The following is a 13,073-nucleotide window of genomic DNA, read 5'->3' on the forward strand; positions in this document are numbered from 1 at the left end:
TACTGGAAATTTTCATTTTGGTCACATACTGCATACGACATACTGATTTGGGGCTCGATCAGTACGCCAGTAGTATGTAGTAGGCTATTTTGAACAGAGCCCCTGTCTGACAGTTCGAGATGCACAATGTGCACTTGCGGGTAATGTTTCATTAAAAAAATTAATAAAAGCTGAATAAAGCCAACCTACCGTGTATATTAATTTATCTGAGTGTTTTAGGTTTTTACTTTGAAGAGGAAAAAAGTCTTGAATGAGAACGGGATGCCGTTTAAGGTGCTCTAAATAATTTTTTTTTTTAACCCGATTCAACTATTAGTCGGAAAAGCTGACGAATCAGATTCGACTATGAAAATCCTTAGTTGAATACACCCCTAATATATATAATATATATATATATAGTACATTCACACAAAATATTTTTGCCAAACTAAGCTACAGTTTTTAATGAAAAAATATCAGAATAGTATCGATATTGGGCAACATATTGGCACCAGGTGATTAACACGTTCCCCAGTGATCACGAGACAAGGCACAGGTGATACTACGAACACGCTCACAAACAAACAGTATATTTTGTTAAGATAGCCATGTCACAATTATTCAACCCCTATATAATATTGTTGTTTTTAAAGCTTTCTGACAGGTTTTATGGACTAAAGTGGAGTTGAAACATAACTAAGCCTTTGAGAACTCTATAATGATCCTTCATTTGCTTCAGCTGTGATGCATATATAAACCCCACCCATGAAAGAATTCAAGGTGAGTTGCAATCATGGGAAAGACAAAGGAGCTTCCACAAAAGCTGAGAGAGGAGATTATTTCATCGCACCTAAAGGGCCTTGGGTATAAGAAGATTTCCAAAAAATATAACATCCCAAGAGACACCATTGGGAGCATTATAAGGAAGTTTAAAACTTATGGAACAGCTGCAAACCTGTCTGGCCGTGGAAGAAAGCCCAAAATTTCATCAAGAGCCCTTAGCAACTTAGTCAGGACAACTAAGAAAAACCCCCGTGTGAGTGCAAGACACCTACAGAATGACCTGATGAAGGCTGGAACAAGTGATTCAGTAGCAACTATAAGACGTGCACTGAATAAAAGAGGACTTCATGGCCGGACTCCAAGACACACTCCACTCTTAACCACAAGGAACATCAAAAGTCGACTAGAATATGCCAGGAGGAATTTGGATAAGGCTACAGAGTTTTGGGAGACAGTTCTATGGACTGATGAAACCAAACTGGAATTGTATGGACATATGGACCAACGGTATGTCTGGCGTGCGAAAGGCCAGGCTTACGACCAGAAGAATACAATCCCCACAGTCAAGCATGGAGGTGGGTCATTGATGATGTGGGGCTGTTTTTCTGCAGCAGGAACTGGTAATCTTGATTGTGTACCTGGCATCATGGATTCTCAGAAATACCAGGCCATTTTAAAGAGGAACGTGATGGCATCTGTTGACAAATTAAACCTTGGCAATCATTGGACCTTCCAGCAAGACAATGATCCCAAGCACACCTCCAAGTCAACCAAAGCTTGGTTGAGAAAAAGATCATGGAATGTCCTGGAGTGGCCTTCTCAGTCCCCAGATCTAAACCCGACTGAAAATCTTTGGTGGGATTTAAAGAAGGCAGTTGCAGCACGGAAGCCATCAAACATCACTGAACTAGAGGCTTTTGCACGTGAAGAATGGGCCAAGATTCCAATTGAGAGGTGTAAGAAGCTTGTTAGTACTTACCAAAAACGTTTGTTGGAAGTTATAAAAGCTAAAGCATGCTCCACAAAGTATTGAAGCAGGGGGTTGAATAATAGTGCACATGCACATGTGTACAAAGAGTTACATTTTTCATTTGAACTTCAAAGTTAAGTCAACTTCTGTTGTCAAAATAACTCAAATATGTATTAATAAATACTGTTTGTTGTTTAATGAGGTTATTTTGTCATTTATCGTCAGTCTTTCATCCACATCTCCTATAATGTCTTTGGAGGTGAGGGGGTTGAATATTTATTTATTTTTATTATTAATATATTATAATATATAATAATTTATATATATATATATATATATATATATATATATATATATATATATATATATATATATATATATATAGCCTATATATATATTCACGTTCAGTGATGTCAGTAACGCGTTACTCTAATCTTACCACTTTTTTCGGTAACGAGTAATATAACGCGCTACTATTTCCAGTCCAGTAATCAGATTAAAGTTACTTATCCAAATAACTGTGCGTTACTATTTATATTTTCCCTAGTAAAATATATATTTTGCTTTCTTCTTGGCTCAGTTCTACTTTTGCGTCTGACCGTAGCGCTCGACTCCGCGCTGCACGTGACCCTGTGAGACAGGGGCGGACTGGGGAGAAAAAGTGGCCCGGGAGTTCCTGACAGACTGGCCCACTATATATATATATATATATATATATATATATATATATATATATATATATATATATATATATATATATATATATATATATATATATATATATATATATGTGTGTGTGTGTGTATACTGTATGTGAATCTATACATGGCACGTAGTGTATATGACGGCGTTTATTGTCATATGGACAATATTAATTCCAGCAATAATATGATTACAAAGCCACATGGTGGCTTTTAAATAGTCCATCATAAGACCACCAAACAAGTTGTTTTACGCAAAGTGCATCCTAAAGAACAACCTACAACTCTAACGTGGGTATTTCTTCCTCGTACCTATTTGTGGTGGTTAGTTTTAATCTAAGAATTTCAATAGCTTTAAAAAAAAAACACTGCTTTGGAACCTTTAAGACCGCCACTTGCGTCCGTGTTAACCATGTTAAGGTAATTTGTACATGGTACGTTGCAGAGGCTACAGCAGTACATTTAAAATAACATGTTATCTACAATTTAAACTGCTGTATGTTTTCGTAGTCCGGCCCGGAGTTTCTGGGACAAGTTGGTTTTTTTTCTGATCTCCGCTGCATACCGTCAGCCCGCATCAACTGGCCCAGTCCGCGACCCGGTCCAACTCGTTCATGTGTTTACAGGCCCAGTCCGCGACCCGGTCCAACTCGTTCATGTGTTTACAGGCCCAGTCCGCGGCCGCGCAGGTTAGTCTGACTGGAGCGGGGGAGGTAATAACACCGTTAAACAGCAGCGTGACTACGGGCCGGGGCCGCAGTGCGCGGCAGTGGCTCCTCCACGGGCTGAGTTAGACCACCGGCGGCCCACTAACCCATCGGCCCACCGGGGAAATCCCCGGTAGCAATGTATGCCAGTCCGCCCCTGCTGTGAGAGTGCGAGCACGTTTTACAAGTCTTTTTTTTTTTTTTAAAGAAAAGTCTGAAGCAAGTGATGATTAAATTGATTCAGGAAATTACAAAAAAAACAGGAATGTCACTAATCAACACAGAAACACTTAAAAATAATAAAGAATAATAAATGACAGAGAATAAAGATCAATATGCTTTAATAATATATCAGTGCAGAGATACCAACTTTTTACTGGGTACAGTTTCCCATACAGTAATGTCAACAATAGTAATATATCATAATCATTGTTATATTAAGGATTGCTTACTATGGCTAACCAATCCAAACTCTTAATTGAATAATTGTCTGTCCAAGGAAATTATTTACTTAATTTAAGGTTGTCTTTAAAGTTGAAAAACAGTCACAGGTCACAACAAAAGCTAAACTTTAAATTCTAGGTCATTTCCCCCCCTTATGTCTTTATACTGCTCATGTATGAATAAGAAACCTCTAAGATACTTGGAGTTTAAAGTAGTGACATTTTGACCACATTGTTTCAATCAAACCATAACACAATGTGACAGACATGTGCATGTTTATTCTGTTTAACTTTGGCAGTGATCTCTGATAGAGAGAATGTTTAATACGGTGTTTTGTAACAGGTAATGTTGGATACTGGATAGGCTAAATAAATATCTGAGTCACATAACACCAGAAAACTCTTGTTCAACACCTTGAAATAGTGGTACAGTGAAAATTATGCTAATGTATTCTGAGTCTGGTCTTCCATGTATTGTTCTCATGAAATCAGTCACTTTCCACTTATTTATTTCATTCCGACAAATTTTGAGCATGGTCTATGGTTGATTTCTCTAGATCTTTAAAAGTTAAATCAATAAAGTATAAGGGACTCAGAAAGTATTGTCAAATTTGTCCCCCTCTAGAGTGTCCCCCTCTAGAGTGTTCTCCTCTAATCTTGCTGCAACAATTCATAAATACAGCAATACAGGGAAAAAGAAGCCCAGAGAGACTGTGAGACCAGAGAGACCAGCATCAGTTGTCAAGCTGAGCAGGTCGGTGTCTCTCAGTCATTGACTACAGGGAGAACTCGTATCTCACTCCATCTCTCTCCCATCGGGCTGATATTGTGTCTACTGTACATAACTGTCTACAGTTGATTGGCTAGGTACAACTTAAAGCTTCATAAAACGTAACTCTGAACAACAAAAACACATTTATGGAGCATGTGTGCGTATGTGCGTGTAGGAACAGCGGATAAGACAGCCAATGACTACAACTGTTAAATTTTTGTTTATATGAAAGGGATACTATAGTCAAAACTTCAGTAATTAGGTAAAATTTTGCTATCAATGAAGGTCATTCAACTTTAAAGACAACCTCAGCTGATGTGACAGCAATACTGTTAAACTGATATATCAAAGGCAGTGATAATCTTGAATTTACTCTTAAAATATCTGTTTTGCTACATCTTAAGGGCAGAATGTTTTCATTCATCTCTTCAATATCTTTGTTTCTCCCCCCTAGAGTAAAACTGCACTGGCCTGCTGACAAATATAATCACAGAGGAAAAAATGCCACTAGAATGGATCAGATAGCAGCACTACAGACCGCTCCAAACCTGCACTCCAGTCAACATCTACTGAGTAGATCAGACAAAGTACCCCGGTGTTTGAGCGCTACAACGCTACAATATAGAGAAACTCAGAGTAGAAACTTTAGAGCATCTTCCTTTAAATATCATGTTTACAGTTAACATACCAAAAGGAAAAGCACATGAAGTGGTCACCATGTGGATAAAGAGAGAGAGAGAGAGAGATAGAGAGATAGAGAGAGAGAGAGGGGGGGGGAGGGAGGCAGAACACTGGTATGAACTGAAGTGAAGACCGGGCACTTAATCATGCATAAATATGAGGTGAAAGGTGAATGTCAGAGAGGTTGGAGGGGAAAACAGCGTTTGAGAACAAATAACATTCTTACAGTAGATCATCTTTCTTCAAGACAGTAGATTGCTGCTGTTAATGAAAGGGAACTTCAACAGAAAATCAGGACAAGAAACAGCCAGCAAAGACAGTACAACTCTGCAAGAGTAATCCAACTAATACCAAAAATAAACTCAGTAAGAAAGCTTTTGTAACTAAAAATAATAAACTGTATATATATATATATATATATATATATATATATATATATATATATATATATATATATATATATATATATATATGCATATAGTTTTATACTGTATATAATATTTAATTTATAAACACAATAAAAATAGAATCAAAGCTACGTTCTTGTTGTAATGTGGTAGGGTAGATGTGTGGGCGTTAAGCACTGTGTATGCTGATGGGTATCGTCAGGACCGTGGCCGATACTGTAGGTGGTGTGAGGTACGGGGTCAAAGGGCAGTGTTGGGGCTCTAATTGGCCTGGTCCAGTGCTCGTAGCAGGTCGCTGCCCTGTAGCAGGCGCAGGCTGTCGTGTAGCGGGACGTTAACTTCACAGTCGTAACGCGTCAGCTCGGGTAGACAGCACGTCTCGGACGAAGGTTCGAAGAGGCGGCTTACTACACCTGCAGAAAAGCCAGAACAAAACCGTCCTTTACCGCATGCATAACCAACTCCTCACACTGTCTGCAGTGGACGTGATGTTCCAGGTGGACATTTGCAGCACACAAACAGTGATTTAAAAATAAATGATTGTCAAAAGTGGGTTTTTTTTGTACTGCAGTAAACAGAACAATTTTATGTAAAATCTAAAAAGTCTGAAAGAATTGTATGGAAAATCTGAAGCACTGCAACTCTTTTTGAAGCAAGAAACTATTTTCAACCTAAGAACCAGAGCTGGAGTGGCTAATCGGGAGATTCGGGAGGATTCCCGATGGGCCGACTCATGTCAATCTCTAGTTTGGGCCGATTGGGAGGGGAAAATAATTTTGGGCCGGATTTGGGCATGAAACTCCCGGGCTGAAAAAGTGTCCCACTCCAGCCCTGCTAAGACCTGTTTTAAATTGTATACTTATTTATCACATAGGTGTTACATGAAGATCTCTCTACCTGATAAGGCACTGGTGCTGTGAGATGTTCTCTCCAACACCGCGCATCTCTCGTTCCTCATCTTTTTCCACATCATCTCTGACGCCCTAGACGCAAACACTTCCCCCTACGACGTGCAGATAATCCATGTCGGTTCCGTGTTTGCGACTCAAAAAACCACCAATGACTTGTTGTGTTGTGTCTACGGTACACGTGTGACAAACGACCTCACTCACCATGTTCATCTGAGAGAACGATCGCTTCATGCTGTTAGCTATTGCAAGGCGGGCCGGGCTCATGTCCCCGTACACCTCACTACGGCCAAACCTCTCTGCGGACCTGCCAAAGAACACACTCGTTACCCTCACTGACTGCAAAGACGGCATCGTATCTTAGCGTGGGAGTGTACTGCCAAGAGGAGTGTATTGAGAGGACGTGCTCACCTTTGCCGGTGGAGGGGCACGCACTTTTGTGGCACAGCCAGGCACGAACAGCTAGCTGCCAAAGACTCGGCCCCGCACACCTTGGGACTCAGGTAATTTAACGGCGGGTCCGGCGGCCATTGTAGGTTCTGGCGCCCGCCCATGGAGGACAGAGGCGTGCTAGATGGATTGTGGTACACGAGCATCTGCGCCGGGCCAAAGTATGACATGGGTGTCCACGGGTCCAGGGGAGGACCGGGTGTGGGCGTCGGCTTCTCCCTGGCAGAACGCATGCTGTGTTGGAGGTGAGCCTTGGGAGGAGAGGTCAGTGGCCTGAAGAGGCTGGCGATGTTGCTGAAGCTTTGGTGAGCGACCCCCAGGGCGGACGGCTCAGGCGGGGTCTCCTCCTGACAGATGGGGCTCAGCTGGAAGTCTTCACCATCCATTGGGATGTAAGGGGCCAGCGTTTCCAGGTCCAGATCACTCAGGTCAGTCTGAAAGAGAAGGAGGAGGTCAGATTCGCAAGTACACCGAGCCCTGCTTCTCTTCTACACAAGGCACTCTTTAGATCTACGGCACATGAAGTGAGCTGTATGTTCAAGATGTTCAAGCCGAGCCATCATTTGTCTATTGCTGTTATAACTCAAATCACTGTCGAGTCTCACATATAAACTTGTAGTGTGTATCTACCTCTTGGCCACAGGAGCTCTTTGTCTCCTGTGTGTCCAGAGCAAACAGTTTCTCAGTGAGCTCCATCTTCACGTCGTTATCCACTGAGCTGTAGTAATCTCCTGGGCTACTGGGCTACAGAAAAACATATAACCCACTGAGACTCACACAGCAAAACTGACACATCACGATCAAGAAAATTGACGTAGATGATAAACACGGTCGTCCGGGTGGCGGCCTTACTGTGGAGCAGGTGCTCAGGCTGGGAGTGCCGCTGCTGGATGGGGGCGGAGCCTGAGAGACGGAGAAGGCGGCGGCCATTTTGGGCACCTCCGTGGTGAAGCTCGGCTTATGGTCCTCGCTGAGCGAGTGTGTTGAGGGAGGAGGCATGGAGGGTCCCTCACAGCAGCCAGAGTGTTCCTCATACGGAGGACGACCTGGATGAGCAGAAGGGTCAGAGCCACCATAAAACACCGAAACCTCAGCAGCGAGGAGTTCGATGTGCCGTTTAGCCCGGTGTTTGTTGAAGGTGCGGAGAAGCTGAAGGCCTTACTGAAGTCGAGGGCCACGATGGTGTCGCCAGCTGTTGGAGCCAGGTGGAGGAGATCCACAGGTTCCTCTTTGAACTTGGTGCAGATGGTTCCCGGTGCCTCACCAGGCACAGCTGACCCAACCTGGCTGAGGAAGTCCCTCATGTTGTGGGTCTTGAACAGAAGCTCGGTCTGGTCGATGGAAAAGACTGTGGACTTCTCCTCAATGTCACTGTCCATAGAACAACATGGAGCATGAAAACATGATAGGACTTCATTTCTTAGTTGACGGACACTAAATGTAAAGTGTCTTAAAGCAGAAGGTTGTGCTCTTGCAATCACCTCAGGACATAGTTGACACACACGATGCACTGAGGCTGGGAGTTGCGGCTGTTATAGATGACAGTTCCCTGGGTTTCCACCCACACGTAGCCCCCATGCTTGGCCAACATCCGGTACTGACCAGTCACTGCCTGACCTTTGGTGCACACTGCAGTGGGGCAAAGGTAAAAGGTCAGTTCTATGACTCATAATATTCAAAGTTCAAATGTCATCTTAGTCAAATATGTTGTACATATATGACACTCTAAAACATTACCCGCAGTGGCAGATACAGAAGTGTGGAAGAGCTGACCCACAGACAGGCAGACAGACAGACAGGCGAGAGAGAGAGAGAGAGAGACAGGCACGCAGCCGCTGACAATACAAAGTTTTGACAGGCCGTCTCTGTAGTTCTTCTGGCCTGGACCCAGTCCAATTCTGGCGTGGGAAAGCGGAGGGTTCAGGGCTGCAGGGTTCACCCTGTCCAAGATGAACCCAGAGCAGCACGTGCTCCTCTGGAGTCTAGTCACGCCGGGCCGGACCGGGCCGGGCAGCCACGTGAGAGTGTGCAGCTGGACAGCCAGACTCATAGAGGGGCCTTTCTCCAAGGAGCCTGCGGCCTTGGGCTAGATGATGCAACCCTTGGGGATAGTTCGGCAACATGGCATAGTGTGTGTGTGTCTGTGTGTGTGTGTGCGCATTTGTCTGTGTGTTCTCAGATGAGTGCGATACATTCTGAGCTAGTGGCACTGATCTATGTCCCAGTTAATGGTCCACTGCAAAAGGTGCCATTAGATGAGCTGTTTATTCATATGTTTTTATGACACACACACTCACACACACACACACACACACACACAAACACACACACAAACAGACTCACACACACCCACACACGCATGCGCACACACACAAACACACGCACATGCACATGCACGTGTGCGCGCACACACACACACCCACATGCACACACACACGCACAAACACACACACACATGTGCACACAAACACTCATACACGCACACACACACACACACACACACACACACACACACACACACACACACACACACACACACATTGACCCTGCTCCGCTTCCCTTTCAACAAATCCAATCCAGATCAACACTCCTTTGGCTGCTCCTCTGCTCAACACACAATGAAAGGGCCCTAATTGCATGTTAACGTCACTGTAGATAGAAGCCACTCCACCTCCAGCATCTGATTAGAGGGCAATCTGGGACACCTGGCCCAGCCGAGGATGCAGCGGTCCTGGTCAGCCCGACGCTCTTATCTTCCCTGTCACAAGTCAGCCATAATGGGATTCAAGACATCTTAATGCCCACTGCAGTCGCCCCTAATAGAGCCAATCCAATAAGGCTCTTTTGAATCACGCTCATAACTCATACGCGTGTGCGAAATGCGATTTGTCCACCGCAGGGCCTGGTGGCCCTATCACCTGGACCCGTCAGCGCTGTGCGGACAGCCAGGGTCCGTGAACATGGGCAGGTATTGAGTTTCACCTCTGGATGTTTGGATAAAGGCAGATAAAACAAATTAGGGTGATGGGGTGTTGATGGTGAAGAGAGGAGAAAACCAATCACTACTGCCCTCAACAACCAATCGCTACTGCCCTCAACAACCAATCGCTACAGCCCTCAACAACCAATCACCACTGCCCTCAACAACCAATCACTCCTGCCCTCAACAACCAATCGCTACTGCCCTCAACAACCAATCGCTACTGCCCTCAACAACCAATCGCTACAGCCCTCAACAACCAATCACTACAGCCCTCAACAACCAATCACTACTGTCCTCAACAACCACTCACTACTGCCCTCAACAACCAATCACTACTGCCCTCAACAACCACTCACTACTGCCCTCAACAACCAATCACTACTGCCCTCAACAACCAATCACTACTGCCCTCAACAACCAATCACTACAGCTCTCAACAACCAATCACTACAGCCCTCAACAACCAATCACTACAGCCCTCAACAACCAATCACTACTGTCCTCAACAACCACTCACTACTGTCCTCAACAACCAATCACTACAGCCCTCAACAACCAATCACTACTGCCCTCAACAACCAATCGCTACTGCCCTCAACAACCAATCGCTACTGCCCTCAACAACCAATCGCTACTGCCCTCAACAACCAATCGCTACTGCCCTCAACAACCAATCGCTACTGCCCTCAACAACCAATCGCTACAGCCCTCAACAACCAATCACTACTGCCCTCAACAACCAATCACTACAGCCCTCAACAACCAATCACTACAGCCCTCAACAACCAATCACTACTGTCCTCAACAACCACTCACTACTGCCCTCAACAACCAATCACTACTGCCCTCAACAACCACTCACTACTGCCCTCAACAACCAATCACTACTGCCCTCAACAACCAATCACTACTGCCCTCAACAACCAATCACTACAGCTCTCAACAACCAATCACTACAGCCCTCAACAACCAATCACTACAGCCCTCAACAACCAATCACTACTGTCCTCAACAACCACTCACTACTGTCCTCAACAACCAATCACTACAGCCCTCAACAACCAATCACTACTGCCCTCAACAACCAATCGCTACTGCCCTCAACAACCAATCGCTACTGCCCTCAACAACCAATCGCTACTGCCCTCAACAACCAATCGCTACTGCCCTCAACAACCAATCGCTACTGCCCTCAACAACCAATCACTACTGCCCTCAACAACCAATCACTACAGCCCTCAACAACCAATCACTACAGCCCTCAACAACCAATCACTACTGTCCTCAACAACCACTCACTACTGTCCTCAACAACCACTCACTACTGTCCTCAACAACCACTCACTACTGTCCTCAACAACCAATCACTACTGCTCTCAACAACCAATCACTACTGCCCTCAACAACCAATCACTACTGCCCTCAACAACCAATCACTACTGCCCTCAACAACCAATCACTACAGCCCTCAACAACCAATCACTACTGCTCTCAACAACCAATCACTACAGCCCTCAACAACCAATCACTACAGCCCTCAACAACCAATCACTACCGCCCTCAACAACCAATCACTACCGCCCTCAACAACCAATCGCTACCGCCCTCAACAACCAATCGCTACAGCCCTCAACAACCAATCACTACAGCCCTCAACAACCAATCACTACTGCCCTCAACAACCAATCATTACTGCCCTCAACAACCAATCACTACTGCCCTCAACAACCAATCACTACTGCCCCCAACAACCAATCACTACTGTCCTCAACAACCAATCACTACTGCCCTCAACAACCAATCACTACTGCCCTCAACAACCAATCACTACTGCCCTCAACAACCAATCGCTACTGCCCTCAACAACCAATCGCTACTGCCCTCAACAACCAATCGCTACTGCCCTCAACAACCAATCGCTACTGCCCTCAACAACCAATCACTACAGCCCTCAACAACCAATCACTACTGCCCTCAACAACCAATCACTACAGCCCTCAACAACCAATCACTACAGCCCTCAACAACCAATCACTACTGTCCTCAAAAACCACTCACTACTGTCCTCAAAAACCACTCACTACTGTCCTCAACAACCAATCACTACAGCCCTCAACAACCAATCACTACTGCCCTCAACAACCAATCACTACAGCCCTCAACAACCAATCACTACTGCTCTCAACAACCAATCACTACTGCCCTCAACAACCAATCACTACTGCCCTCAACAACCAATCACTACAGCCCTCAACAACCAATCACTACTGCTCTCAACAACCAATCACTACTGCCCTCAACAACCAATCACTACTGCCCTCAACAACCAATCACTACAGCCCTCAACAACCAATCACTACAGCCCTCAACAACCAATCACTACCGCTCTCAACAACCAATCACTACCGCCCTCAACAACCAATCACTACTGCCCTCAACAACCAATCACTACAGCCCTCAACAACCAATCACTACAGCCCTCAACAACCAATCACTACTGTCCTCAAAAACCACTCACTACTGTCCTCAAAAACCACTCACTACTGTCCTCAACAACCAATCACTACAGCCCTCAACAACCAATCACTACTGCCCTCAACAACCAATCACTACAGCCCTCAACAACCAATCACTACTGCTCTCAACAACCAATCACTACTGCCCTCAACAACCAATCACTACAGCCCTCAACAACCAATCACTACAGCCCTCAACAACCAATCACTACTGCTCTCAACAACCAATCACTACTGCCCTCAACAACCAATCACTACTGCCCTCAACAACCAATCACTACAGCCCTCAACAACCAATCACTACAGCCCTCAACAACCAATCACTACCGCTCTCAACAACCAATCACTACCGCCCTCAACAACCAATCACTACCATCCTCAACAACCAATCACTACTGCTCTCAACAACCAATCACTACTGCCCTCAACAACCAATCACTACAGCCCTCAACAACCAATCACTACTGCTCTCAACAACCAATCACTACTGCTCTCAACAACCAATCACTACAGCCCTCAACAACCAATCACTACAGTCCTCAACAACCAATCACTACAGCCCTCAACAACCAATCACTACTGCCCTCAACAACCAATCACTACTGCCCTCAACAACCAATCACTACAGCCCTCAACAACCAATCACTACTGCCCTCAACAACCAATCACTACTGCCCTCAACAACCAATCACTACTGCTCTCAACAACCAATCACTGCAGCCCTCAAGAACCCCCGAGCTCCATCAACCCGTCTCAACTAAACCTGTTTTAGG

At 44.9% G+C, this 13,073-nt stretch overlaps 1 protein-coding gene across 1 annotated transcript in view; it reads right to left on the reverse strand.

The window, feature by feature from the left end:
• Positions 1 to 3,464: 3,464 nt before the first annotated feature.
• Positions 3,465 to 13,073, reverse strand: part of epas1b (endothelial PAS domain protein 1b) — a 32,723-nt gene continuing 23,114 nt past the window's right edge. Inside the window, exons 8-15 of the mRNA XM_076975437.1 lie at positions 8,283 to 8,430; positions 7,964 to 8,172; positions 7,654 to 7,847; positions 7,432 to 7,545; positions 6,763 to 7,235; positions 6,556 to 6,658; positions 6,341 to 6,446; positions 3,465 to 5,856 (exon numbers count right to left, since the gene is read on the reverse strand). Coding sequence (XP_076831552.1) covers positions 5,705 to 5,856; positions 6,341 to 6,446; positions 6,556 to 6,658; positions 6,763 to 7,235; positions 7,432 to 7,545; positions 7,654 to 7,847; positions 7,964 to 8,172; positions 8,283 to 8,430 — 1,499 coding nt within the window. The 3' untranslated portion in view covers positions 3,465 to 5,704. The remainder of the gene's footprint in view (positions 5,857 to 6,340; positions 6,447 to 6,555; positions 6,659 to 6,762; positions 7,236 to 7,431; positions 7,546 to 7,653; positions 7,848 to 7,963; positions 8,173 to 8,282; positions 8,431 to 13,073) is intronic.

Source organism: Brachyhypopomus gauderio, chromosome 15 (genome assembly GCF_052324685.1).
Source record: "Brachyhypopomus gauderio isolate BG-103 chromosome 15, BGAUD_0.2, whole genome shotgun sequence".
Classification (NCBI taxonomy): Eukaryota; Metazoa; Chordata; class Actinopteri; order Gymnotiformes; family Hypopomidae; genus Brachyhypopomus; species Brachyhypopomus gauderio.